At 46.5% G+C, this 24,290-nt stretch overlaps 2 protein-coding genes across 5 annotated transcripts in view; both read left to right on the forward strand.

The window, feature by feature from the left end:
- The first annotated feature begins 5,040 nt into the window (after window positions 1-5,040).
- On the forward strand, window positions 5,041-9,836 carry dhh (desert hedgehog signaling molecule). Its single transcript, XM_079741792.1, has 4 exons — window positions 5,041-5,212; window positions 5,560-5,995; window positions 8,330-8,591; window positions 8,753-9,836. Exons 2-4 carry the CDS (start codon window positions 5,687-5,689, stop codon window positions 9,547-9,549), a joined length of 1,368 nt encoding a protein of 455 aa, XP_079597918.1. The 5' UTR covers window positions 5,041-5,212; window positions 5,560-5,686; the 3' UTR covers window positions 9,550-9,836.
- Window positions 9,837-12,821: 2,985 nt separating this feature from the next.
- The window catches only part of kmt2d (lysine (K)-specific methyltransferase 2D), a 31,835-nt gene continuing 20,366 nt past the window's right edge, over window positions 12,822-24,290 (forward strand). For 3 of the 4 annotated variants that reach the window (XM_079740914.1, XM_079740917.1, XM_079740916.1), the window contains exons 1-31: window positions 12,822-13,378; window positions 15,298-15,380; window positions 15,522-15,633; window positions 15,732-15,934; window positions 16,066-16,175; window positions 16,290-16,452; window positions 16,533-16,704; window positions 16,885-16,999; window positions 17,118-17,296; window positions 17,406-17,674; window positions 17,813-17,929; window positions 18,073-18,869; window positions 19,002-19,130; window positions 19,223-19,345; window positions 19,511-19,615; window positions 19,730-19,911; window positions 20,178-20,342; window positions 20,476-20,585; window positions 20,719-20,763; window positions 21,110-21,301; window positions 21,466-21,630; window positions 21,734-21,856; window positions 21,938-22,056; window positions 22,137-22,272; window positions 22,385-22,471; window positions 22,565-22,642; window positions 22,739-22,897; window positions 23,118-23,187; window positions 23,294-23,532; window positions 23,649-23,722; window positions 24,202-24,252. In XM_079740914.1, coding sequence (XP_079597040.1) covers window positions 15,332-15,380; window positions 15,522-15,633; window positions 15,732-15,934; window positions 16,066-16,175; window positions 16,290-16,452; window positions 16,533-16,704; window positions 16,885-16,999; window positions 17,118-17,296; window positions 17,406-17,674; window positions 17,813-17,929; window positions 18,073-18,869; window positions 19,002-19,130; window positions 19,223-19,345; window positions 19,511-19,615; window positions 19,730-19,911; window positions 20,178-20,342; window positions 20,476-20,585; window positions 20,719-20,763; window positions 21,110-21,301; window positions 21,466-21,630; window positions 21,734-21,856; window positions 21,938-22,056; window positions 22,137-22,272; window positions 22,385-22,471; window positions 22,565-22,642; window positions 22,739-22,897; window positions 23,118-23,187; window positions 23,294-23,532; window positions 23,649-23,722; window positions 24,202-24,252 — 4,638 coding nt within the window. In that variant the 5' untranslated portion in view covers window positions 12,822-13,378; window positions 15,298-15,331. Of the gene's footprint in view, window positions 13,379-14,752; window positions 14,854-15,297; window positions 15,381-15,521; window positions 15,634-15,731; window positions 15,935-16,065; window positions 16,176-16,289; window positions 16,453-16,532; window positions 16,705-16,884; window positions 17,000-17,117; window positions 17,297-17,405; window positions 17,675-17,812; window positions 17,930-18,072; window positions 18,870-19,001; window positions 19,131-19,222; window positions 19,346-19,510; window positions 19,616-19,729; window positions 19,912-20,177; window positions 20,343-20,475; window positions 20,586-20,718; window positions 20,764-21,109; window positions 21,302-21,465; window positions 21,631-21,733; window positions 21,857-21,937; window positions 22,057-22,136; window positions 22,273-22,384; window positions 22,472-22,564; window positions 22,643-22,738; window positions 22,898-23,117; window positions 23,188-23,293; window positions 23,533-23,648; window positions 23,723-24,201; window positions 24,253-24,290 lie in introns of those variants that run through there. The other variant, XM_079740915.1, reaches the window with a different exon arrangement.

A 24,290-nucleotide genomic window follows, 5' to 3' on the forward strand; every position in this document is an offset into this window, starting at 1 on the left:
TGGCAGTCCTTGTATTCTAGTTGTGTGTTTGTGGCGGTCCCTGTATTCTAGTTGTGTGTTTGTGGCGGTCCGTTTATCCTAGTTGTGTGTTTGTGGCTGTCCCTGTATTCTAGTTGTGTGTTTGTGGCGGTCCGTTTATCCTAGTTGTGTGTTTGTGGCTGTCCCTGTATTCTAGTTGTGTGTTTGTGGTAGTCCCTTTATCCTAGTTGTGTGTTTGTGGTGGTCTCTTTATCCTAGTTGTGTGTTTGTGGCGGCCCCTGTATTATAGTTGTGTGTTTGTGGCGGTCCCTTTATCCTAGTTGTGTGTTTGAGGTGATCCCTGTATCCTAGTTGTGTGTGGTTGTGGCAGTCCCTGTATTCTCGTTGTGTGTTTGTGGCGGTCCCTTTATCCTAGTTGTGTGTTTGTGGCAGGCCCTGTATCCCAGTTGTGTGTTTGTGGCAGTCCCTTTATCCTAGTTGTGTGTTTGTGGTGGTCCCTGTATCCTAGTTGTGTGTGGTTGTGGCGGTCCCTGTATTCTAGTTGTGTGTTTGTGGCGGTCCCTTTATCCTAGTTGTGTGTTTGTGGCGGTCCCTGTATCCCAGTTGTGTGTTTGTGGTGGTCCCTGTATTCCAGTTGTGTGTTTGTGGCGGTGTTGTGCGTGCGGCCCCGTGTCTCTCCACCCATGTGCTGCCGTGTGTCTAATCAGCGGCCGAACAAAGCGGTGTTTGGCCGGTCTGTCAGCGGGCCGGCCGCCACGCCACTACATCCACGGCCCACGCTCTCCACACGGATGCAGCGGCCAGATAGAAAATAAATAAAGGAGAGGGCGACGCTCGCCGCTTTCTCTCATTCACCCCAACCCCCCCCCCACTCCTTTCTTCTATCCGTCTTCCTCGCCTATTGTTTGTTTCCTGGGCCCATTTATTTAGTTGTGCAGTAGCAATGAGAAGTCTCCTGATTAAGGCCCTTCATGTACCACGTTTTAATTGGGCCTTTTGTTTTGTGTTGCTCTTCCTCTTAAGGAGTGCAACTTGACATCCTTTGAACATTAAATGGATCTAAAGACTGGTTTCCCTTTGAGGTGTGTGTGTGTGTGTGTGTGTGTGTGTGTGTGTGTGTGTGTGTGTGTGTGTGTGTGTGGCGCTTTAATTGTACCCACTGAGCTAATGTGTCTGGGAAGAAAAAGATATTCATTACATTAGCAAATGTTTGAAAGGGACCTTTTGAAGTCTATTCATTTTCCTTTGTGATACTTTGGCACTAAATGTGTCTAACCACACAGTAGTAAGCTGCTGTTCACAATTCCTCATGGAAAGGGGTATCTGCTGTTCGTTCTTGTTACCATCATACTAGACGCAAGAGGCCGACCTAACTGAATGGCTTTCAGAAGTCATTTTCAATCCAAAAAGTGACAATATTTGAATTCCAAATGAATTCTTATTATTTCTCAAAGCAGAGGTTCAGTATGTCTGCCTCAACCGTATCATCTAATAACATGCTGTAACATATATATGGCCATAGACATCTTGGAGGTTTAGGGAGTTATTAGACCTTTCAGAGAAAGGAGTCAGACCTGTCAGTGAGAAGGCGGCTGTCTGCAATGGGATGTGATACACTATCTCTATTGTGAAAACACGTGAATGAAGCGGCGGGGAAGATGCAGATTAGCTGTCCACACAGTCCACTGTTTGAAGTGCATGCCAAAGTGCATTAGGAGCTATCGTTGGTCGGGCGCTCACCAACATGCAGAGCGATCACAGGAAAAAGGCGCGACTTGCTGGCTAATCAACTGATAACGGTCGGCCCAGTTCACCCTCCCCCCGCCCTGCGTGCACTCACCGCGCCCTGAGCGCACACCGGTGCACCCGCACAGCACACTTGTTTCACACACTTTGTTGGCGCATGGTCTTCATGTGGACCACAGCACCTTCCACCACCATCAGTGGGACCACCACTGCATCCATCCACAGGCTGACAGCTTATCGCAACCTATTGACCACGAGGAGCCAACACCCCTCCGTACCTTTTAGACAGGGAATACATATGATATATATTTATTTTTAGATAAAGGTTAAGATGTACAAATCTACTATATATATATATATATATATATATATATATATATATAATTATTTTTTATATATACCCTTGCTGACCTCTGACCTGCTTGCATGGGGACAGGAAGTTCCACCCTGTTCTAGTCTATTGTCCACCCCACTACAGCCCCCCCCCACCTGGTCCTTGGCCTGGCCACTCTGTTCTTAAAGGTCAATCCTTCCAATGCTCATGTTGATGCACATTGTGTAGAGGTAACTGTATTACTGTTAGACCAGAGTGCTCCATAGGGCCGAAGCGCAGCGACCGGTACATGATCCCACGTGGGTTACAAGTCCACCTGCGTGTGTGGTTCTGTGTGTGTGTATGTTTCAGTATGGTATGTGTATGGCTCAGTGTGTGTGTATTTGGTTAAATGTGGTTGTGTGTGTCAGTGTTTGCCACACCAGTATATTCCTGCTCTGATAGCTGGGTGACGGACAGTGGAGTCAGTTTCTACTGCCGGTCGGGCCTTCGCCTCCCCCCCCCTTCCCCCCGGTCGCCTGGCTGGTGGAAGATGGGTGGGTGTGTGTGTTGGGGGGGGTAGTCAGGTCCCTGACTCACCAACCTACCCTTTCCAATGGCCTCCATACGAGGAAGTCAGCAATGCAGAGTGTCGATTCAGCTAAAAGGCCAAGACAAACACTTACATATGTCAAGAAGCCAGCATTGTCTGACAGTAATGGCCCAACGCTCTATGATAACCCACTCCACTTTCTTCAGGAGACAAGGCCTCATCTTTTCCAATGCAAAAGGCCCACACCCTCGTACTTCTTGTGGTCATCGTTTTGAACGCCCTCTGATGTGGTGTTCCAGGAGAGATTGAGAGTCAGAGAGAGAGAGCAAGAGAGCGATAGAGATGGTCGGCAGCTGTAATGGGATGGATGGCAGGTTTCTGGCCCTGAGGCCAGGTGCTGGCCTCACACAGGCCCTATGGGGCAGCTGGATGGACAAAGCAAAGGGTAGACTAACCCAGGCAGGAAAGATCTCGTTTTCTCTGCTTTGGTTGTAGCAGGAAACTGGGCCATTCACTCAGCTATATACTCCCATCCTGAAGTGGGGGAGTGAGGGCAGGGAACAGCCGGGGGGAAGGGGGGGGGGGGGGGGGGGGGCCGGAATGGGGATACCAAAAGAAAACTAATAATAATGATTGCAGTTCCATCTCCAGCCCACAGATGTATGCTTCCTTCCGCTCCCCTCGTGTCGGCGCTGCAGAGAATCAGAACATGATGTTGTTGATGTGAGCGCGTTTCTCTTTTTGTTTTTGATTGAGTCAATGGCTGCATTTGTCACGATCTTTCATCTATGCTCGGGTCCAACTGAAGCATTCCTCTGTGTTTATCATAGACAGGAAGATGAGGTCTGTCCACGCCACCCCTCCCCTCAACATCCTGGGATCTTCTGGAACCTTCCTTACAAGGCTGATGTTCCAGGGCCAACACGTTGCTTCAAGTACATCACTATGCACAAGGACATTCTTTCAACCATCCAGAATGTGAACTGGGATAAATAATGTGTAGTAAGGGTGTGTTAAGGATCAGTTTAGTTACCTATGTTAGATCCTTGGTATTATCAATCGATGTTTGAGATAAATGGTCTTTGTGCTTGGAAAATATACCTTACCTGTCCAGAATAAACATGCAGAATATGAAAAAATATAAAACTTTGGAGTTGTTACCAAAAGTTTCATATTTGGTTTATTGTTCAAATGTAAACTATGCATAACGGCCTTATAACAACAGAACGTGGTTGGCATTTCCAAATGTGGAGCCGTAAAGCAAGTCCTAAATATTTTCGGCGTCCTTAAATCTAAAAAACTGTCGTCCTACTGTATATTATGAGAGTTCATGGATTGACACATGATAATGACAAACCTTGGACTTGAGGGGTACTTGTATGGTATATTCATCAACCATTAATTAACATTTGGTAATGCAGAAATGAGCATTATTAAATAGCATTGGCATAGGGGTTAGCATACTGGTTATGGGCAGTAGGTTCGGTGAGATGAAGGATTAAAGATTAACCCTAACCCTATATCGAATAATGTATACATTAAAACCTTAGTTAACATAAACCCGACTGTTAAACATTAACACAATAAGCAAATAATTCCTAGACCATTAGTAAACTGTTAATTAACTGTTCTTTAATGCTTATTACTGCATTAACTTATCTTAATTAATGATTCATTAATGTACCCTTATTTAAAGGGTGAGCCTTTAATTAATACAAACTTCCATAAATGATTTGACATGATGTCAGAGACCTTTCAATCTTTCCTCTGTATCCCGCCATAACAATAATCTCTTGATATAATTATTTTGATGAATCCCCTATTCCCACCTATTGTTTTGAGCTAGAAATAATACAAGGTCGCAGGGTGTTTCCAGCTTGGAGGTCTTCTTTGGGTCACTTGGTTCAGAGATCACCCGGGTGTCACCTTGGATCACCTAGTTGAATGAGAAACAAAAGAGAGCCTGGCTGATGTCACAGAGTCAAGGCTGACAATAGGATCTGACGCGGTTCCTCACCTTTACCTCAGACTGATAATACAGTGTATGAACCTAAACAGTAGACGTTGGACTGGGACTTTGAGCCACGACAGACCAGCACACTGAGCTCTTTTCTGAATGTATGGATGACGTTTGCGAAAACGTGTGACATCATAAAGAATATCCATGCTTTCATTTTCAACATCTTGGAGTGTATTTGGTGTTCAATCAAAAACATTTGATTCGCTAATTAATATTATATTAGAACTGAGATTACATATGCCAATGTTACGGTGAAAAAAATATGTATTAAAGTAAGAATCATAAAAGTAGTCTAATGATCGAGGACGCTGTTGACTTGGCGCTGGAGGCGTGCGCTGTGGCGGTGGGAACGAGCAGAGGAAGGGAGGGCTGCTGGTCAGGCTTTAATAAGGTCCAATGGCTGGTGCGCGGTGGCCAGGGACACTGACACGCCACGGAGGACAGTCTAACTTAAAGTCTTAAGCCAGGCACAACTCAAAAAGGATGAATAGGTGGAGTAGACTATGTCCGGGCAATGTGTAGACCTTTTTACACGGCGGCATTTGGGCTAAATGCGCGCAGTTTCTAGAAAGGACCTGTTCGGCGCGCAGTGAGTGAAGTGGTAAGTCACCTGAATCCACCTGCGTCAAGACAGGTAGCCCACCTCCAAAGGACCCGTTAAGACTGCTTGCAATGTTGTAAATTGAAAAGTGCATTAAACCTATACTGTGAAATATTGACATTATTCCAGTATTGCGGTGGCTGCTTAGACTTCTTTCTTTTAAAACAATTTTAACCGCAGAATATAAATATGAGTTATTAGCAATGAATTACTTTCTTTGGACTGCAATATTTATTTTACAGTATATATTTAGGCTATAACAAGAAAACAAATATAACATTGTAATTTCTTTCTAATTTCAAATGTCCATAATATAAACCAAAACTAACATTATTTTTTCATTTCAGAAGTTCCTTTTTTTACTCCATGATTCGGATGAAGATTCCACCCCCTTTCAAATGAGGCCTAGCTCCTGTCACCCCCTCCTCGTTGGCACCGCGGCCCACTGAGTCCCTGGACCCAGAACCCTCCCCGATGAAGAAGTCCTGGTGGGCCCACTTGGCACGGCTGGGCCTGCTCACCATGTGTGCGTGCACCTGGCTGGTCCAGGGATGTGGCCCGGGGCCTCGCTACGGGGTCCGGCCCAGGCACAGGAAGCTCACGGCCATGCACTACAAGCAGACAGTCCCCAATTTCTCCGAGAACAACCTGGGAGCGAGCGGCCGGGCGGAGGGCAAGATCACCCGCACCTCAGAGCGCTTCAATGAGCTGGTGTGCAACTACAACCCTGATGTGGTCTTCAAGGATGAGGAGAACACCAACGCAGACCGCTTCATGACCAAGGTGAGAGGACTCATGGTAATTTTCGTTCATTAACAATTTGAATGAATGATCCAGGTGAATTATTACTTTTGACCTATTCAAAAGGTCACGCATTGGCGTTTCCTTGTGATTTGACTGAACAAGGCTGAGGAGAACTGTTTATAGACAAAATAAAGATGCTCTAATTATTGCTATCACATAAACTACAGGCCAGTCCTCTGCTGGATGACAGATTAACTCAATTTCCCATAAACCAAGGAGCACATTTCACACTGCTTCAACCTGCAGGGCTCTTTAGCTCACCAAGGCTTTAACTGGAAAACAACTGGCCGCATATTCTGTCATATACTTTATAAGTTCATGACCTTGTCAGACCTTGAACGTACAACAAATATTTAACACAGGGTGTATAATTGTTCCCTCCCTTTTCACAAGATAAGAAGATCAGGATGTAATCCAACACTACCTTCCAGGAGACCGACTTCCCTTTTAAAGAACACTTCCATTTAATCTTTAACCAAAGTCTTTGTTATCTGTAATAAAACTATTCCTCCGTTCTGGGTGAGGCATACACAAGAAACTGGACTCGTGCTGTTTATTTAAGCAACTAGTTCCTGGACAAATTTTAAAACCACTGACTTGTCTTTAAAAGACAAGTCAGCAATTGAAGCTTTACATTGAAGTTTGTGATTGTTTGTATAAAGTGTGTGTGTGTGTGTGTGTGTGTGTGTGTGTGTGTGTGTGTGAGAACTTTCTGACACAGTGTGAGGACGAGAGAGTGTGTGTGTGTCTGTGTGTGTTCGTGTGCGTGTTCGTGTGTGTGTGTGAGAGAACTTTCTGATACAGTGTTAGGACGTTAAGAGAGGGTGTGTGTGTGTGTATGCGCCCTTCAGATGTCCAGCAAGAAGGCTTTAAGAGTGTGTGTGTGTGCCCTTGTGACGCTCAAGCGACAGCACATCGACTGTGTGTGTGTGCCCTTCAGATGCCCAGTGTGAGCACGTTGAGAGTGTGTACATGTGGGCTGTGAGTGTGTGTTGAGAGTGTGTACGTGTGCATGTGCCCCTCTTTAGCCCAGATGTGAAAGACAGTCTTTGTGTCATTTGGAGCTGTGAGGGGTCGCCTATACAGAATTCCCACTCGCTGAAGTAATGGCACCGTCGGAAAAGCCGCTATTGTAGCTGTGACAATGAAATGCCTCTCCTCAATGGCATTGCCAGTTTGTTTGCTACCCCTTCTCCCTTTCACACTCTTGCTGTTACATTCCCAACAGCATGCCCATACATTCCTCCCCTCTGCCCTGTGAGCTAGGATCAACCTTGGCGCTTCACTGGCAGGGTCTCCTTCTCACCCAAACTACTCACTCTAATGCTCGGTCTCTCTCTCCCTCTCTGTCTCTCCCTCTCTGTCTCTCTCCCTCTCTCTGACTCTCGTGCTCTCTCTCTCTCTCCAGTGCTCTCTCTCTATCTCTCGGAACCCATGTATTGACTGCCAAAGCACAAGGCAGGGGCAGTGTAGACTGAAGACCTCTGCTTTTTTTGTGTCGCATCTTGGATAACAACATCACTTTCCCGCCTGTTATTGTCCTGTTCATTTTGACACAGTGTGCAACATTATGTCACATGTGGGCGGTGGAATAACTTTGCTGCACATTTCTGATCAAATGCTACAGGGATGACATTGAAAAACTGTGAGGAAAAACCAGGGAGAAAGGCCTTGATTCATTCTCACATAAAAAGACCAAAGCATGTGCCAAACTAGCTACAGTAGTTTAGTTCTTGTGTTGAGAATGTAGGAGAAAGGAGGTCTTGAGGTGGCCTTTAGCGGGATAAAGGAGGAATTGATGTGATGATGTCAAGTGACAAACCTGCTTGCAACCAGAGCCAAAGTGATGAGATATCACACAAACTGTACACAAATGTTTCCCATCGACTTTGTATGCTTCTTTATCTCGATCTGTCATTCCTTTGATATCAAAGTAATTAAAAATGTCTCAGATGTAGGCTACACTTTTCTTGGGCAAAGTACTAGTCTTCATGTCTGCTGAACCTTTAAAAAAAATATAATTTAAATACAAGAGGGCAGGATATTGTAGTGGAGAGTGTATTGGTTAGGCTGTTTGACTCCCAAATTTAAACATGCAAGGTTCGTGGTTGAAACCCAAATATCTACCTTCTAACTAACTCCAGGCATCCTCCATGTGACCTGTAACCCTTACCTCAGTGTGACCTCTGTAAAGAAGCCCATACCACTGAACAAAAGTGACTTAATGAGTCAATTGTAAATAGCATTGGGAACGCAACGTGTCTTTCGGCACATCACACTGTTTGAGACCCTCTCGTCTGGTTCTTTCGTTAGCGCTGCAAGGACTGTCTGAACCGACTGGCCATCGCTGTCCTGAACCAGTGGCCTGGGGTTCACCTGCGGGTCACTGAGGCCTGGGATGAAGACGGTCACCACCCGGCGGACTCTCTGCACTACGAGGGCCGGGCTGTGGACATCACCACGGACGACAGGGGAACAGAGAAGTACGGCCTTCTAGCTCAGTTGGCGGTGGAGGCCGGTTTCGACTGGGTGCACTATGAGTCCAAGTACCACATCCATTGCTCGGTTAAGGCTGGTGAGTTTGGGAAGCGTTAGAACTCTTTTCAGAAAGTTCTGATTCTGATTCATGTTATGCAGAGGACCCTGGTGTTGTATTATGTGGGATCCGGTTGGATTTTGGACATTTATTTCTCGCTGTGGTTATTGATGTTATTCATGTTATTGATTTGGTTCCAGATCATGCTGTGACGGTGGAGAAGGGCGGATGCTTCCCTGGCGGGGCCTGGGTGAGTACTCCTGGTGGGGGCAAGAAGACCCTGGCCTCACTGGTTCCCGGGGACCGGATCATGGCCATGTCTGATACAGGCCGCGTGGTTTACAGCCCAGTCATTCTGTTTCTGCACCGGGAGCAGCAGGGCCGGTCCACCTTCTTAGCGCTGCAGACTGAAGATGGCAACCGACTGGTCCTCACCCCCCACCACTTGGTCTTCCTCGCCTCCCAGTACAACCTCTGTCACGGAGAGTACAAGGCTAGGTTCGCTAGCCGAGCCCAGAAAGGGGATTACGTTCTCATCCATGGATCGGGTGACCGAGTGCGACCATCTCGGATCATCTCTATCTCAGTAGAGGACGGCGTGGGCATCTACTCACCCTTGACACAAGATGGCACTGTGTTTGTTGATGGGGTGCTGGCATCCACCTATGCAGTGGTAGAAGACCACAGACTTGCACACTGGGCGTTTGGACCTGTTCGCTTTCTTTTCTCTATCCATCAACTGCTTTGGGAGGAGAGCCAAGGAGAAGGGCCAGCCGAAGTAGACAAGAAGAGCTACGCTAAGCAGTATCCAAAAGACTTTCATCTGAACACTTTGGTTAATGGAAGAGAAGGTACATATTGTGAAAATGACACTTCAAAGAGCAACGAGACTTTAATAATGGACATTAAAGAGCAAGTATCAAACATACACTGGTATGCTAGATTGCTGTACAGTTTTGGACAAGTTTTCCTGGACTCAAGGTTATTTCATCCTTAATCACAATGAATATAAGCACAAGCATATTGCACGAGTAACTTCCATTTCATTGATTTCCTGCAGTGTAGGCTGTTGCATGAAATGCCTTCCCAATCACTGTTATTTGCCTTGTCTTGTATATTAAAGAATTCATAAGTAATATAAAACATGAGATCTAATTATATGAGATAAAAGTATATTATTTTATAAAGACTTGATATCCTATAAATGCTCTTACCAGTCACTGTCTCCACTTGTACATTTTGTAACTTGTTAAAACGTGACAAAATATAAATAATTGCTGTTATTCTAATGCTTTGAGGATAATGCATTTAAAAAACAATAAAAGCTTTATTTTTGTACATTCTTCATAAATTTGCAAATAATTTACATTTATTATAATGATTTAATTGCATGTTTTTTCCTCATTATCTTACTAAAGAGTATACCTTAAAATCAATCCATTCAACAGTTACATACCATGTGAATTGCTCTTTCAAATCCTTTAAAATATGTAAACAATTATATTGTTATAACTGAAGGGCAGAACAAGGATCTGGTTGAAAAAGCAGTTAATGAATAACACAGACTTGATATATTTTACAGTGCACTGTAAGCCATGCCACCCTGTGTCAGCAATGTTAGAACGGGATTTTAGGATAATTTTGTAAACTCTTGCCATATGAATTCTAATGATTTTCGAAGACTAATTGGCCCTTGATCAATCTGTTGCGCACATAAATGCTTGATTTACTATTTTTCCTTTTCCCCCTACTTTTAAAACGAAACATGCAATTATTGGGTCCACCTCCACCCTCTTGTGGCACAAGTTGAATTACATGAGGATTTTAAGACGATGATCCACTGGATTCAGGGACACAGTGTTTTAGTATTTAATACTACTTCTACTCGCATTCAATATGAAACAAATGTGTTTTTCTGTTCCTCAAGGGTTAATCTGCACTTGCAGGGGAGAAACACTAGCATGTCTAAATGTTAGCCATGATGTCAATAAGCAGAGGAAAATCACCACCCTTAAAGAGTGCTCCTCAAAACACATATAGCCTATCTGATTTACATTTCAAAATAGTTAAAATAGTTAAATAGTCAAAATAGTGGAATTGAACAGATTAAAATATGATGATTCTGCTGATTTTAAAGGAGTAGAAGCATTATTTTACCCTTCCTTATCACATGTAGACTGTTTTGATTCACAACAAGACACCTGAAAAATACAAACTACCAACATCAACTTTGACAATTGTAACCATAACCCCTGGGGAGCGTCACATGAATAAAAGTCGAGTGGAGGTGTTGCACACTACGCAACAACACACTATCTATTGTTCTAGTTGGTGCTGGTGGTGGACAGCTGTGGAGACCTTCTATGGCTGAGGATTATCCTTAGGATACAAGAAACAGATGGGAAACCAACCATTACTCTATCAGGCCAATAGGACAAGTTGGTTGATGTAATCCCTCCCTCTATTTACGTTGAATGGCCAATCGCTCTCTTCCAACCAGTCAAGGCACAAAACAATCTAGTCCAATCTTAGTAAAGCTTAAAACCAAGTTAAGTAATAATGGTAGTGCCTTACTAAAAACTGCCTAATGCTGCCTAATGCCCAGTCTACCTCTTCTTCTTTCAAATCACTGTCTAAGTTGAGGAAATAGATGACATGTTTAAGAAATCACATCTGATTAGATGCTTTTTCTGTTAAGCTCTTTATATTATAATTCCGATAATAAAAGAGGGCTTTATGTGTGTTTCATCGTTGATTTGTGGACTCTTGCCCTCTCTTTCCTATTGCACCTTTTGGCCGATGGAGTATTAGTTGACTCAGGACTTCCTTTCCTTTACAGAAATCAAACTTATCTTTTGAATGATGGTACTCAGACTACCAAAACCATCTGTTGTCATCAGCCTTTGACATGTTTCCATTGAATTAAATACTTTCAGTGTATAAAATAAGGATTGATGGGTTAATTCCACCAAAAATCCAATAGAAAAAATCCCATTGAAATCAATAGACAAAACACCAACTGAATGTACTTATAAATAATAATAATAATAATAATAATAATAATAATAATAATAATAATAATAAGGTAAATTTGAAATACTCACTGGAAGAATATCTTGAAGCCAATCTATAGGATATTATTTATTCAGCTGATCTGAACAAAAGGATACAAGGAATACTGCAGGCTTAGCACCTTTGCTCACCTAATGCTCAACCATAGTTAGGCCAACTTGACCTATATACCTATTGTTGACCCCAGAGAGATGAAATCCGACAGCAACTAACAAAAACCTCTGATCAAGCCTTTTCATTTCAAATAATATGTCAGAGCTTAAAACAGAACGATATTGTGACTAACAAAGTTGTACGACTTAAAATAAATAAATAAATATGATAAATCGTGTTCATTTTGGAGGGGAAACGCAGATAAAGGACCTAGGCCTACCACGGGCGGTTCACAATAACACACTACAGAAGGACCTACCTTCGGATAAAAAGATTAAACACAGCTTTTGAGACACTGCTATGATTGATTGTGATCTTGTTGCAATAAATAGAGCGTCGATTACAAATTGTTTTAATGAGACTAGATCGGCCAAACGCTTGATACTATTATTTCATGCCTAATGAATGAATATGAACATATGTAGCGAGAAGTCTACCAAAGTAAACACAGTAATAGCACCACCAGACGGATTAGAATAGGGAATATTGAGGGTAGTGACATTCAGCACACATACAACTTCCCCTCGTATTTGACATCAGATGTGGTATACCTACTGGTGTAAATCTGATCGTCCTGTGCCGCTGTCTAATAAAATGGCTACCCCTATGTTCGACAATCAAACTACCTGATATGATATCTGTTATTCCCACCGTATCCCATCAGTCAGCGCAACAACCGATAATCTTTAGGCATATTAACATAATGAATGTTGACATATTACAATTTTAAATATCGATTCAGTCCCACCGAAGCTCATAGTTACATCAACCCTATAACAGCCATTATGTTCGCCACAGTCAATGTGCTTAAAGATATATTTGACGAAGTGGTTCGGGGCTAGCACTACTAGCCCCACTGCTAACCTCTTAGCGACGCGGATCGGCGTAAAGACGCAAGGCAACGTTGGGTCTACACGCCGATCCGTTTACGCGACCCAACGCAACGCAACCTAATATGACGCAACGCGACGCAAACAAACGCGACGCAACGCAAGTGAAGTGATGATGGTGACCCATACAAGGGTACCAGAGGCAAAGTTGAGCTGCAAAGCCAAGTAGCTGCAAGCCAGGATACAGCGCACACAGCCTCGGATATGAATATGCACCGATGGTCGTCCACTTTTGTTTTTAGACACATCGTCTGGCGGACGATTTAGTGCAAACTTGCAGTTAGTTGTCGTAGCAGCGACCTGCTGGCGTGAGAGATTCCTGAGCTGCTTGGGGAGCTAGCTTCCAGGCTAGTTCACACCAAGCAAGGACTTAGCCGAGCAGCTAAGGAGGCTTTTAACACTGCATCAACTCGGTTGGACTTTTTTCCATTCTGGGATTCCTTGATTTGGACATTTTTGTATCGGATCGGAGCTCATGGACCCGACGGCAAAGTGAGCGTAGCGTGGCTGGAGATAAGGGATTAGTGGCGGCTCTGTGGAGCTAGCCCCGCGGATCAGCCTGCTACCAGCCCCGCACTTCCCCCACTCCTCCCCGAGCCGGCTAGCCACGTTAGCCCGGTACATAACATGAGAAAACCGTCCACGTTTTGTGAAGCTGCGTGGTTCGCCGTGTTAAACTGATGTATGAGGACTCCGCATTTGGGTTGTAAGGTGAGTCGTTTTCATATGAACCTCTTTTAAACTCCTGCAAAAGAGACCGTTCTGACCTTAAACCCGTCTAATGTTTGCTATGCTAACAGTTGTGAGATGGGTCGTGTGTACTTGCTGGCGAGCTAACGCTTAGCTATCGTATTGTCAACTTGGTGTTTATGCTTTTGCAGACTCCCAGCTTGGTGGTTTATGTATAGTTTATAGATATTCACATAGAATATAGGTTGTTCTTTAACATTCCCTTGTTTGTTTCACCATTAGTAGTCACAGTCTGCAGCTATATGGGATGCGATGGTTGTTAGCTTCTTGGGCCCGGCTAATTGCTGGCCCAGGACCAATCCTTTGAAGTCAGTGTTTACACTAAGCAGTGCGACGGATTGCCCACTTTAATGTCGTACTATTTACAATCCACCGTATCTTTCGTTTAGATGCACCTGTGTATCACCTTCTGACGTACACAAAACGGTAGACAATCTGTGGCTGAAGGATAATCTTAATCCTGCAATTGACATGACCAACTTGTATTTGTCTACATGAACATTTACGAATCGTTGCACCCAGACTGCTTGGGATTGTGTTGGAGAGATCCTCTCCGTACACGGTGGTTTCCCTTCATACCGGGTCAGGGTTTATTTAAATGTTGGGTCTAGGTTCACCGGGTTAGGGTTAGGGTTCTATTTATTGGTGGGTTGGGAGTCTCTGGTGTGAGAACTCTGTATGTACGGGTGCATTGGGATTTGAGAATTGAGAGAAATAAACGCACACGGTCCTCAGAAACGAACCATCTGGTGGATTTAGGATCGTTTTAGTAGTATTTGGGCTATATTATCCTAAGTTTTACCCATTCATCCCGCTTCAATCTATATTAACCCCGAGGAGGACTATTGGAGAATGGTTTGAATCGATGATCCATCGATGATCCACATTTCTCGGACACTACACGTATTGTAGTGTCACAGTACATCCACATGTACTGTGGATGATTAAATCGTCCCAATGTACATTTCATAAGTTATTATGAAATGCATGGTAAGGCTGTAAATCTGTCTGTTTTCTTATATATCTATCTTGAATCTGTTTTTACACACAACGCAAGGGAATGATACCTGCTGTACTTCTACTTCGCCATGGCTAAACATTGCCCAACGCACTTTCACTATATTTACCATATATATTCTTAAAACACGTACATTGAAGTCAAAACGTGTTTGGAGTGAGTAAATAACTATTTATGTTCTGGTCGTCTGATGGACATGTCGGGGGACGGAACTGCGTTAAACAACGCAATAGTTCAACACGAAATGAGCACTGTGGCAACAGGAAGGTGTTCATACGGAAGTCGTGTTGTCTTTGTGTACCCCGTTTTATGGTTGTGTTATGGATCAAAACAGCATCTCATTTGTGAAAGGTTGTTAATTGGTGGTGTAAATATAAGTATGGGGTTATGCATTGTTCCATGAACGCATACTCCAATGGTACAGTATTTTTTTTAACGATGTCTGTGTTTGAAAAGCTGGCGCTATATTCGTTCTTAGGTGACTGCGAGCAACATCGCGGTGTATTGGCACTGTTAACGTTAACTCGTTGTACGGAAATGATCTAAATGGAAGAAATTGTAATGCATGATTATACGTTTTAATGACTTTGAATTTCATTCGACCCTGTCTTATTTCATCTGCAGATTTTTTTGCAATTCTTACAAATGGGGCAACCTAAAAGTTGTTTGTATATTCGTGTGAAGTTAAAAGATAGTGCTTTATTGGCTTTTCTAGTTTGTTTCCCAAATGATTTATTGATAAAGGTAAGATGGAATATATTGCATTCAAACTCCTGAAATTAAGTGTTCAATGATTGTTTGGAGGCTGGGAATTTAAATTATTTTCCACAAATCGTAATTCTTCTTTTGTCTCTAACTCTAGATCTCTCTAAAGGAGGTCAAACTCGATAGAGGGGATGGATGAGCAGAAATCTAACTGCGAAGAGAATGACTCGGAACCAACAGGTAGTGTGTGTGTGTGTGTGTGTGTGTGTGTGTGTGTGTGTGTGTGTGTGTGTGTGTGTGTGTGTGTGTGTGTGTGTGTGTGTGTGTGTGTGTGTGTGTGTGGAAATTTCTCATTGGAACTTTTTTTAAACACCTTCCCAGCTGATGATGGTGCCCCTGCAAAGCAGTCTCCCGAATCTGGGGAGGAGTCGGAGACGATTCCTCTTGAGGATGACAAGTCTGGCACTAAGCCCGCCATGTCCAGCACATTTGTGTAAGTAAAGACACCTAAAAACAGCATTCTCCAAAACCTTAGCTAATGTTGAGAGTTGTTTGTAAATGCGTTCAAACATTTGGTCTTGTTTTGTACAGGGAGAGCACGAGGGCCTGTGCACTCTGTAACTGTGTAGAGCGCAGCCTTCATGGACAACGGGAACTCCGACACTTTAGGCCATCTTCCGATCCGCCGACCCTGGAACCCACCGCTTCTTCCCTCCCAGGGCCTGGGAACGATGACCTGTCTTCCATCGGATTCTCCGACTCCTCTTGCCTCGCAGCACTCTTTGACGACTCGGGTGAGTTTAGTAAAGATATTAAGTTATCCTTTTTTCCTGTTCCCCCACTTAATATACATTTCACAGGTTTTATGTACTTGTCTTTGCATGTGGAGCTGAGAGGTGATTTTGTGGTGCGTTTGGTCGAACAGGGGGATGTTGGGTCCATCACTGGTGTGCAGTGTGGTCGGAGGGAGTGAAACGGTTGGAGAATGACCAACTGGAGGATGTGGACACGGTTGTTATCTCAGGGACACAACGGGTACGTGACCGCTTTGATGGTTAACATTTGCTAACGAGCACATTACTAAATAAGTTGAGAGAACCATCGCAAGGAAGTGGGTAGAAACAGCCTCTTTTTCAAATCCCCCCCCAGCATTGTGAATACTGTAAACGGCTGGGCGCGACGATACGATGCCATGCTGAGGGCTGCTCCCGGTTCTACCACTTCCCCTGCTCGGCAGCCAGTGGCTCCTTTCTGTCCATGAAGAAGCTTGCGCTCCTTTGTTCAGAGCACATTGACAAGGCAGAAGAGTTGGGTAAGAAGACGCATCATTCACTTCTCTGGATGTCCTCACACCCTATGTCGACGGTGCTAACGGTGCGCTCTTTCCTTCAGTGGGTGAGGAGGCTTGGTGTGCAGTCTGCGACTCTGCAGGGGACCTTCTGGACCTGCTGTTCTGTACCGGTTGTGGGCAGCATTATCATGCCGCCTGTCTTGAGATCGGAGCCACACCCATCCAGCGGACGGGCTGGCAGTGCCCGGAGTGTAAAGTGTGCCAGACTTGCAGGTGAGTCGACACGCCCTCTCTGCGTCCAGACCTCATTGTTAAAAAAAAACTACCTTTAGCGGTTTTGCATCGGATTTGCATCAGATATTTCTTCGCAAAAGTACTGCCTCTGAGCTTTTTTGCCTTTGCATTAGAAAAAATACAGTTCTTTAAAATGACCTTTTATTGAAAACGCTGCAGAAATCCAGGGGAAGACACAAAGATGTTGGTCTGCGACGCCTGTGATAAGGGCTACCACACCTTCTGCCTCCAGCCAGCCATGGAAACCCTCCCCTCTGACCCTTGGAAATGCAGGGTAAGCCTGCATGTTCAGTCATATATTGAAAGGAAATGATCAATCATCGTTGATAATTTACGTGAACTGTACATATCTGGGTTTTTTTTGACCATTTGAATGGCCTGTCCTTCCCCAGAGGTGCCGAGTGTGCTCAGAGTGTGGCGTCCGTGGGCTTGCGCTGCCAGGCTCCACCCAGTGGTTTGATAACTACGCTGTGTGTGAGGACTGCCAGCAGCAGCGGAGCTCCAAATGTGCTGTGTGCAGTAAAGCGGCCTCCCCAGCTGTCACCTTGCAGAGCTGCAGCCTGTGCCACAGGTCAGTCCCAGATCCTTGTAGCATCACCACCACTGTTAATGGGTTGATTGTAATCGGTTTAATTGACATCCTTGAGGCATTTCTCATGACTGTACTGTTTTCTTTTAAGGCATGTGCACAGTGAATGTGCATTGGCGGCTGCAGAGTCTACAGGAGATAAGAACACCTGTCTGCTCTGTATGGAGGCTCAGCCTCCGCCTCCACTAGACCCAGCAGAGACCCGGGCTGGAGAGGCCTCAGAGGAGGAGAACGCGGTAATAAAGATGACAACCGAGCCGTCGGATGAACCAGTGGTCACAAAGGAACACACAACCACGTCTGCAGAGGGGTTGATAGATGGAACAGAGACTATAGAGGACGAGATGCCCATGGAGTTGGGTATGTATGCCTAAAGCACATATCAGCCATCTAACCTTAACGCTGCTTGTGGTTTGGGTTATCTGACCAGTAGTCTCTTGGTATTCATTGATTAATTTGTTATTGTGCATAATTCTGTTACGTTATGGGTCTATTCAGGGTCTGAAGCTGACGCTGTTGAGAAGGTAGAAGTGGAGGAGAGCAGTAAGAAGGTGGAGCAGGAGCAGCCCAAATCGGAGGAGGTCATCTCAGAACAGCGCGCTGCTCCGGCTACAGGTAAACACAAGAGCCATTATAGAAATGACACATTCTTTTCTCCTCTGTTGAACTCTTGACACGGGCAGGATATTATTTGATGGTGTATCTAATCATAGACACAAACACTAATATAAACTTGCAATCTTTCAATCTTACAAAAGAATGTGGAGTAACAGAACAGGAGGCCACTTGTGCTCCGGCTGTAGAAGAGACGGCAGGACAGGCGGAGAGCCATCAGTCCCCAGCCTCTTCTCCCCAGGCTGAGTCTCCCGTGAGGGCAACATCAGACTCACAGCAGGGCCCTGGGGAGTCGGAGTGGCCTGAGATGCAGGGAGGAGACACCCCCGCTGAACAGAAAACCATCTCCACCACTGCCCCACCATCCAATCAGGCTCCATCAACATCCACACCTGAAGAAGATGAGGAGGATTCTGAATCCATGGCAGTCGACCGGGAGGACCAGAAGAAGCCGACTCCATGTCTGGGGTCCAGCTCTCCTTCCTCCACCTCACCTCGGCCCCCCTCTGTTTCAGCCGACACCCAGGGGTGCCCCTCTGCCGACGAGGCAGACTGCAGAGCACTACCTCAGTCAGAGGAGGATGACGAGGAGGAGGAGGAGGAAGAGGAAGAGGAGGATGACGACGAGGATGGCGGTGAGCCAATGAAGTGTCTCCGGGTGAAAATCAAGCAGGAGCCTGTGGACCGCCTGGAGCGGCGGGTGAAGGTGGAGCTGCTGGACGAGGCCTCCAACATGAGCCACGGTGACGGGAGCAGCAGTGGTTTCCTGGGGTCCCCGGCGGAGCCCGACCCCCAGGACTTCTGCCTGCTGCCATCACGCCGCTCCCGCGCGGACTCCCTGCTCACCGAGACAGATGACTCGCTGCCCTTTGAGCCGCATAAATGTGACGGCGAGAAGCTGCGGCGGAGAGGGTCCCCCGGGCGCTCGCGGATCAAACAGGTACTGTGTTCTTCTCTAGATTTAGCCTTGCACAACGCGTCGCGGCCCATGGAAGGGATATCTAGAGGTCTTTGCCGAGTGTAGCCACAGCCCTTTGACCAGACCTTGCATCTTTCCCCCTGTGAACCCCAGGGGCGGGGTAGCGGTTTCCCAGGGAAGCGGCGACCCCGTGGTGGTGGTGGTGGAGGAGCTGGAGCAGGGCGGGGGCGCGGTGGGAGGTCACGCCTCAAAGCCATGGCCTCCTGCATTGACGCCTTCCTGGTATGTTGAAAACAGGATTAGTGTCATTGCATCTCTGTATTTGACGTGTTTGCAATGCAACAAAAACAATAATGATGTTGTCCTCCCAACAGCTGAGCATGACCGAAGAGACTGGACACAATAAGGAAGAGGGAGGCGAGGTAGAAGAGGAAGACGAGGCCATGCAGAACACTGTGGTGCTCTTCTCAAACACTGATAAATTTGTCTTGCTCCAGGTACAGCACTGTCATTTCACATTTCCATTCACTCGTGACATTTCCTGGCATTTGCTGGGTCTAGAACAAAATTATGTGAAAGATCGTGAACTGAAGATGTGGTTTGTAACACAAATGTTATCTTCTCCCTCCGCCCCGTTTCCTGTGGTCCTTATTCCTTCCCAGGACATGTGTGTCGTGTGTGGCAGTTTTGGGAAGGGAGCCGAGGGACAGCTGTTGGCCTGTGCTCAGTGTGCTCAGTGTTACCATCCATACTGCGTAAACAGCAAGGTATCACTCACTCTCTCACTCTTATCACTGATATCACTGATATCTCTCACTCTCATCACTGATATCATTCACTCTCTCACTCAATCACACAAACCTTCAAACACTCCCCTCCAGATCACCAAGATGATGCTTCGTAAGGGCTGGCGCTGCTTGGAGTGCATCGTGTGCGAGGTGTGTGGGAAGGCCTCGGACCCCTCGCGCCTGCTGCTATGCGACGACTGCGACGTCAGCTACCACACCTACTGCCTGGACCCGCCCCTGCACACGGTCCCCAAGGGTGGCTGGAAGTGTAAATGGTAAGGGCACAACAAACCCTCTCACTGGCTCCTTTGATTCAGGACAAATGGAAATGAACGCATGTTCATTTGAATATTATGTAAATCATGTAAGCCATAGCCGCATCAACGGCCCAGTTTTCGTTCTCCGTTGTCTAGGGCAACAAATGTGGAAAATGTGTCCCAACCCCCCCCCCCCCCCCCCCCCCCCAACTGTGGTTCCTGCACATTTTTTTTGCGTCGGCACCCGTCGTAATAATAAACATGTGGTTTGCATCTGGCCGCAGGTGTGTGAGCTGCGTGCAGTGCGCCTCCCACTCCCCCGGGTTCCACTGCGAGTGGCAGAACAACTACACCCACTGCGGCCCCTGTGCCAGCCTGGTCACCTGCCCCGTCTGCCGGGAGAACTTCATGGAGGAGGAGCTTCTGCTGCAGTGTCAGCACTGCGACCGGTGGGCACCCCATTAAAACACAGTGCAGACGGAGCCACGGCTCAACAAACCGCCCCATGTGAAGAGGGGCGGGGAATGCGTCCTTATTGTATGAAATTGTAATATGTTGAGACGGATGTGTTCCCTCGTACAGATGGGTCCATGCAGTGTGTGAGAGTCTGTACACGGAGGACGAGGTAGAGCAAGCCTCTGACGAGGGCTTTGCGTGCACTTCCTGCACTCCCTACGTTCCCAAGCCCGTAGGTAAGTGGCTGCACCTGCACCGCGGATGTGTATACATGGGGGAGGGGGGGAAAGACTTGAATGATTTGTGCACATCGTGCCAACAACATAATCTCCCCTCACCTCTATACCATTGTTTCTTTAATTTCTGTAGTGGTGGAGTCGGCCATCATGGCCTCCATAAAGATCAAGGAGCCAGGTGAGTTGGTCACACGAATGTTGGAACGTTGAGTACGTGTGCTTATTTCAGTTGATGTCATCCGTAGCTCAGGCGGTAGAGCGGGTTGACTGGTTGGTAACCGGAAGGTTGCTAGTTTGGTCCCCTCCTCCTCCTTCCGGTTACCAGTCAACCCGGGGACCAAACTAGCAACCTTCCGGTTTCTAGTTTAGACCAATGGACCCTCACTGGTCCTGACGAGCTGGCTGTCGCCCTGCGTGGTCGACTCCGCTCTCGGGTTTGACTGTGTGCATGAATGGTTGGAAGTCGCTTTGGAAAATTCCTTTAAATACAAATGTAACGCCGTGTCCACCCGGTGTCTCTCCAGAGCCCCAGTTCTACCGACTGGAGGGCGTGTGGCTGACGGAGTCGGGCATGTCCCTGCTGCGCAGCATCTCCATGTCCCCATTGCACAAGAGGAGGCAGCGGCGCTCCCGCCTCGGAGGCCTCTGTGGGGACGGCGGAGACGGCCTGGAGCTCAAAGAGGGCGACGGCGGCGGCGACGGCGACGAGGGCAAAGGTCGGCGCTCTGCTTTCATCTATAAGAAAACCCAAAACATAAAGACACAATAGCAACAAAACAGACAAAGTATTATAATCCCATCTCTATGAGTATCTTCCATTTTGTGAACTCGCCCCTTATCAAGTTCCTTTTTCTTTTTTCTTCCCCACCGTCTATATTAGGGGAGCCGATGGACTGTGAGACTAAGATGGAGCCACCAGGGACCCCCGAGAGAGAGCTGGGAGCGGAGGGCAGTGGTGAGGGCCTGGGCTACTGTGACGGAATCAAGGGAGGCACAGAGGAGACGGAGGACGGCAAGAAAAGGAAGAGGAAACCCTACCGACCTGGTGAGCCCCCAGTACAATCAATACACTGTTTACTACAATTATATACCGGCTGTATGCTACTGGGTGCCGTGCTCCGATATCACTCACTCGCCTTTTCTTTCAGGGATCGGGGGCTTCATGGTGCGGCAGAGAAAATGTCACACAAGGATCAAGAAAGGATTCTTCGCCCAGCTGGCTGGAGAGACCACTTTAGATGGACAGCCATTGGAAAGAACTATCGAAGAGGGTGGGTGACCTAAACGAGAGGGCTTGTTGTAAATATTGACCCATCAGACGGGCTCCTCTCAATGTCCTCATGCTCCTGCAGGTCCCCATCCGGACACAGACAACATCATGGACCCCAAGCCTGCCGAGGGCGAGGAGCAGAAGAAACGCCGGGGGAGAAAGAAGAGCAAACTGGAGGACATGTTCCCTGCGTATCTCCAGGTACGTTCTCTGCTCTCTGTCTCTCTGCCTATCTGTTGTCACACAACCCAGCGCTCACCTCCACATCTTTGCTGTAACAGGAGGCGTTCTTTGGTAAGACACTCATTGACATGAGTAAGAAGGCGGTGGTGATACCCCCGGTCCAGAGGCCAGGAATGTGCCCTTCTCGACCCCCTGAGCCAGCCTTACCTGGCCTCATACCTCCAGTCGAAGAGGGTAAGTGCCCCTAATTATTACTTGACGTAATCAAGGGTGCGTCCGTCAATTTGAGTTGTGTCAAACGGCTGGCGCTGACGTTGGTGATCTTTTTATTTGGTTTCCCCCTCAGCTGAAGCCCAGGATGGGATGACAGAGGCGACTCTGCCTCTCAAGCACGAGGTGGTGGACACACCCCTGACTCAGGGAGAGGGAGCAAGTGAGTGAGGCTTCTGCCGGCAGCCGTCTATCCAGGCATGGCGTTTATAACCACGGGAGTGAGGATTAGCATTTAACTACCATGTCTTTCCAGGAGTTTCTACGCCTTCCTCATCGGTGAAGGACCAGGCCTCCTCTGATCCTCACTGCTCCGATGCAGAGAAAAGTGACGGTGAGTAGGGTTTACATTGGTGTCTTGGTGAAGCTGTTGGAAGTCTTTGAGAACGTGGTCGTCTCCACTGGGAATAACGTTTGTTTCATGCGCCAGGTCTTCCACAAGGCATGGAGAGCCAAGATTCGGAGCAGTTCTTCCGCAGGGTGCTGGGGGTGTCCGATGGCTCCACTCTGGAGGGCATGAAGCCCATCTTAGAGGGCAGTAAAGGAGAGCTCAACCGCAACTCGTTGCAACAGAGACCTCTCCTCTCAGGTGTGCATAGCAATGCAATACAGTATTACACCACAAACCCTAAGAATGTGTTATTTTAACAAAATGTATTTATTTGATTGATTTATCATTTTGATATTATTATCCCTAGTAAATGATGATATTTCACTAAGAATGTATTTATCTATTTATGTCAAATAAAACTAAGATTGTTTCCATTTTGGGAGTTTTAAGTTTGAACTTGGTTTTTGAAATCTCCCAGGTTCCCTGCCCTCAGCTGGAGTGATGGACACCTTCCCTGGCCTTGCCCAGTCTCCATTCTTTGACATGCGGTACATATTACTCCTTAAACTTCCACGTGTTTATCATAAAAAAGACATTGGATCCTCATCCTTAAAATAATCCTCCCTAATCTGTGTCTATGACTATTGTCACTAGGGACCGTGGAGGGCTCTTCAGTCCAGACGGTGGAGAGGAAAGCCCCTGGGCCACTCCCTCTACTCCGGCCACCCCTTCCACGCCACCCACCCCCACCGAGGTAGAGGGCGACGGGCTTTCCTACAACCAGCGCAGCCTGCAGCGCTGGGAGAAGGACGAGGAGCTGGGGGAGCTGTCCACCATCTCCCCTGTGCTCTACGCCAACACCAACTTCCCCACGCTCAAGCAGGACTACCCAGGTGAGCTGGAATAAGGGACTGCTGGGGGGGGGCTCTGCTTAAAGCAGTAGCCAAAGGACGATGCTTCTGTAGAACGATGGATCACCCCAGCTTTGTGTCCTTTAATTCCGCCGCAGACTGGGCGAGTCGCTGCAAACAGATCATGAAGATCTGGAGGAAGGTCTCTGCGGCTGACAAGGTTCCATTTCTGGTAGGTGGTCATTTCCCAGAACGGTTATCTAGCTATTCGTCATCTCATCTTCAACCGTTAACTTGGGTGGGGTCGCGGGGGCAGCAGCTCTAGCATGGGGCCCTGGACTTCCCTTTCCTATTCCTAGCTATTGTACCAGTAAATAATTATGGAATGAGTGTGACAAATTATGCAGATAGGAAATTCATCCCCTCATCCTGATGAGAATTGTTTTGGAAATAGTTTACATGACAAATGGTAATATCCACTGTTAAGAGAAAGCTGATGTCATTAACCCTTCAGGGTGGTACAGTAGTAGTGTTTTACAGTTGGGTAGGAAAATTTAAATAAAGTCATGGTGTTTTATTTAAAGGAGGGTATTTTTCTTCAATTCTCAATTCCCCTCTACGTGATTCGAAATATGACCATTGAAGATCATATGTAGTTAATGTTTCCAACTCTTTTGGCTGCTTGACCTTGTTGTTGGTTTTGTCTTATAGCAAAAGGCCAAAGATAACCGAGCATCTCAGCGCATCAATAAGGCACAGAAGGTACGGTACAGCCGACCACTGATAGAAACAATAAGCAG

This window comes from Pollachius pollachius, assembly GCF_949987615.1.
Source record: "Pollachius pollachius genome assembly, chromosome: 8".
NCBI lineage: Eukaryota > Metazoa > Chordata > Actinopteri > Gadiformes > Gadidae > Pollachius > Pollachius pollachius.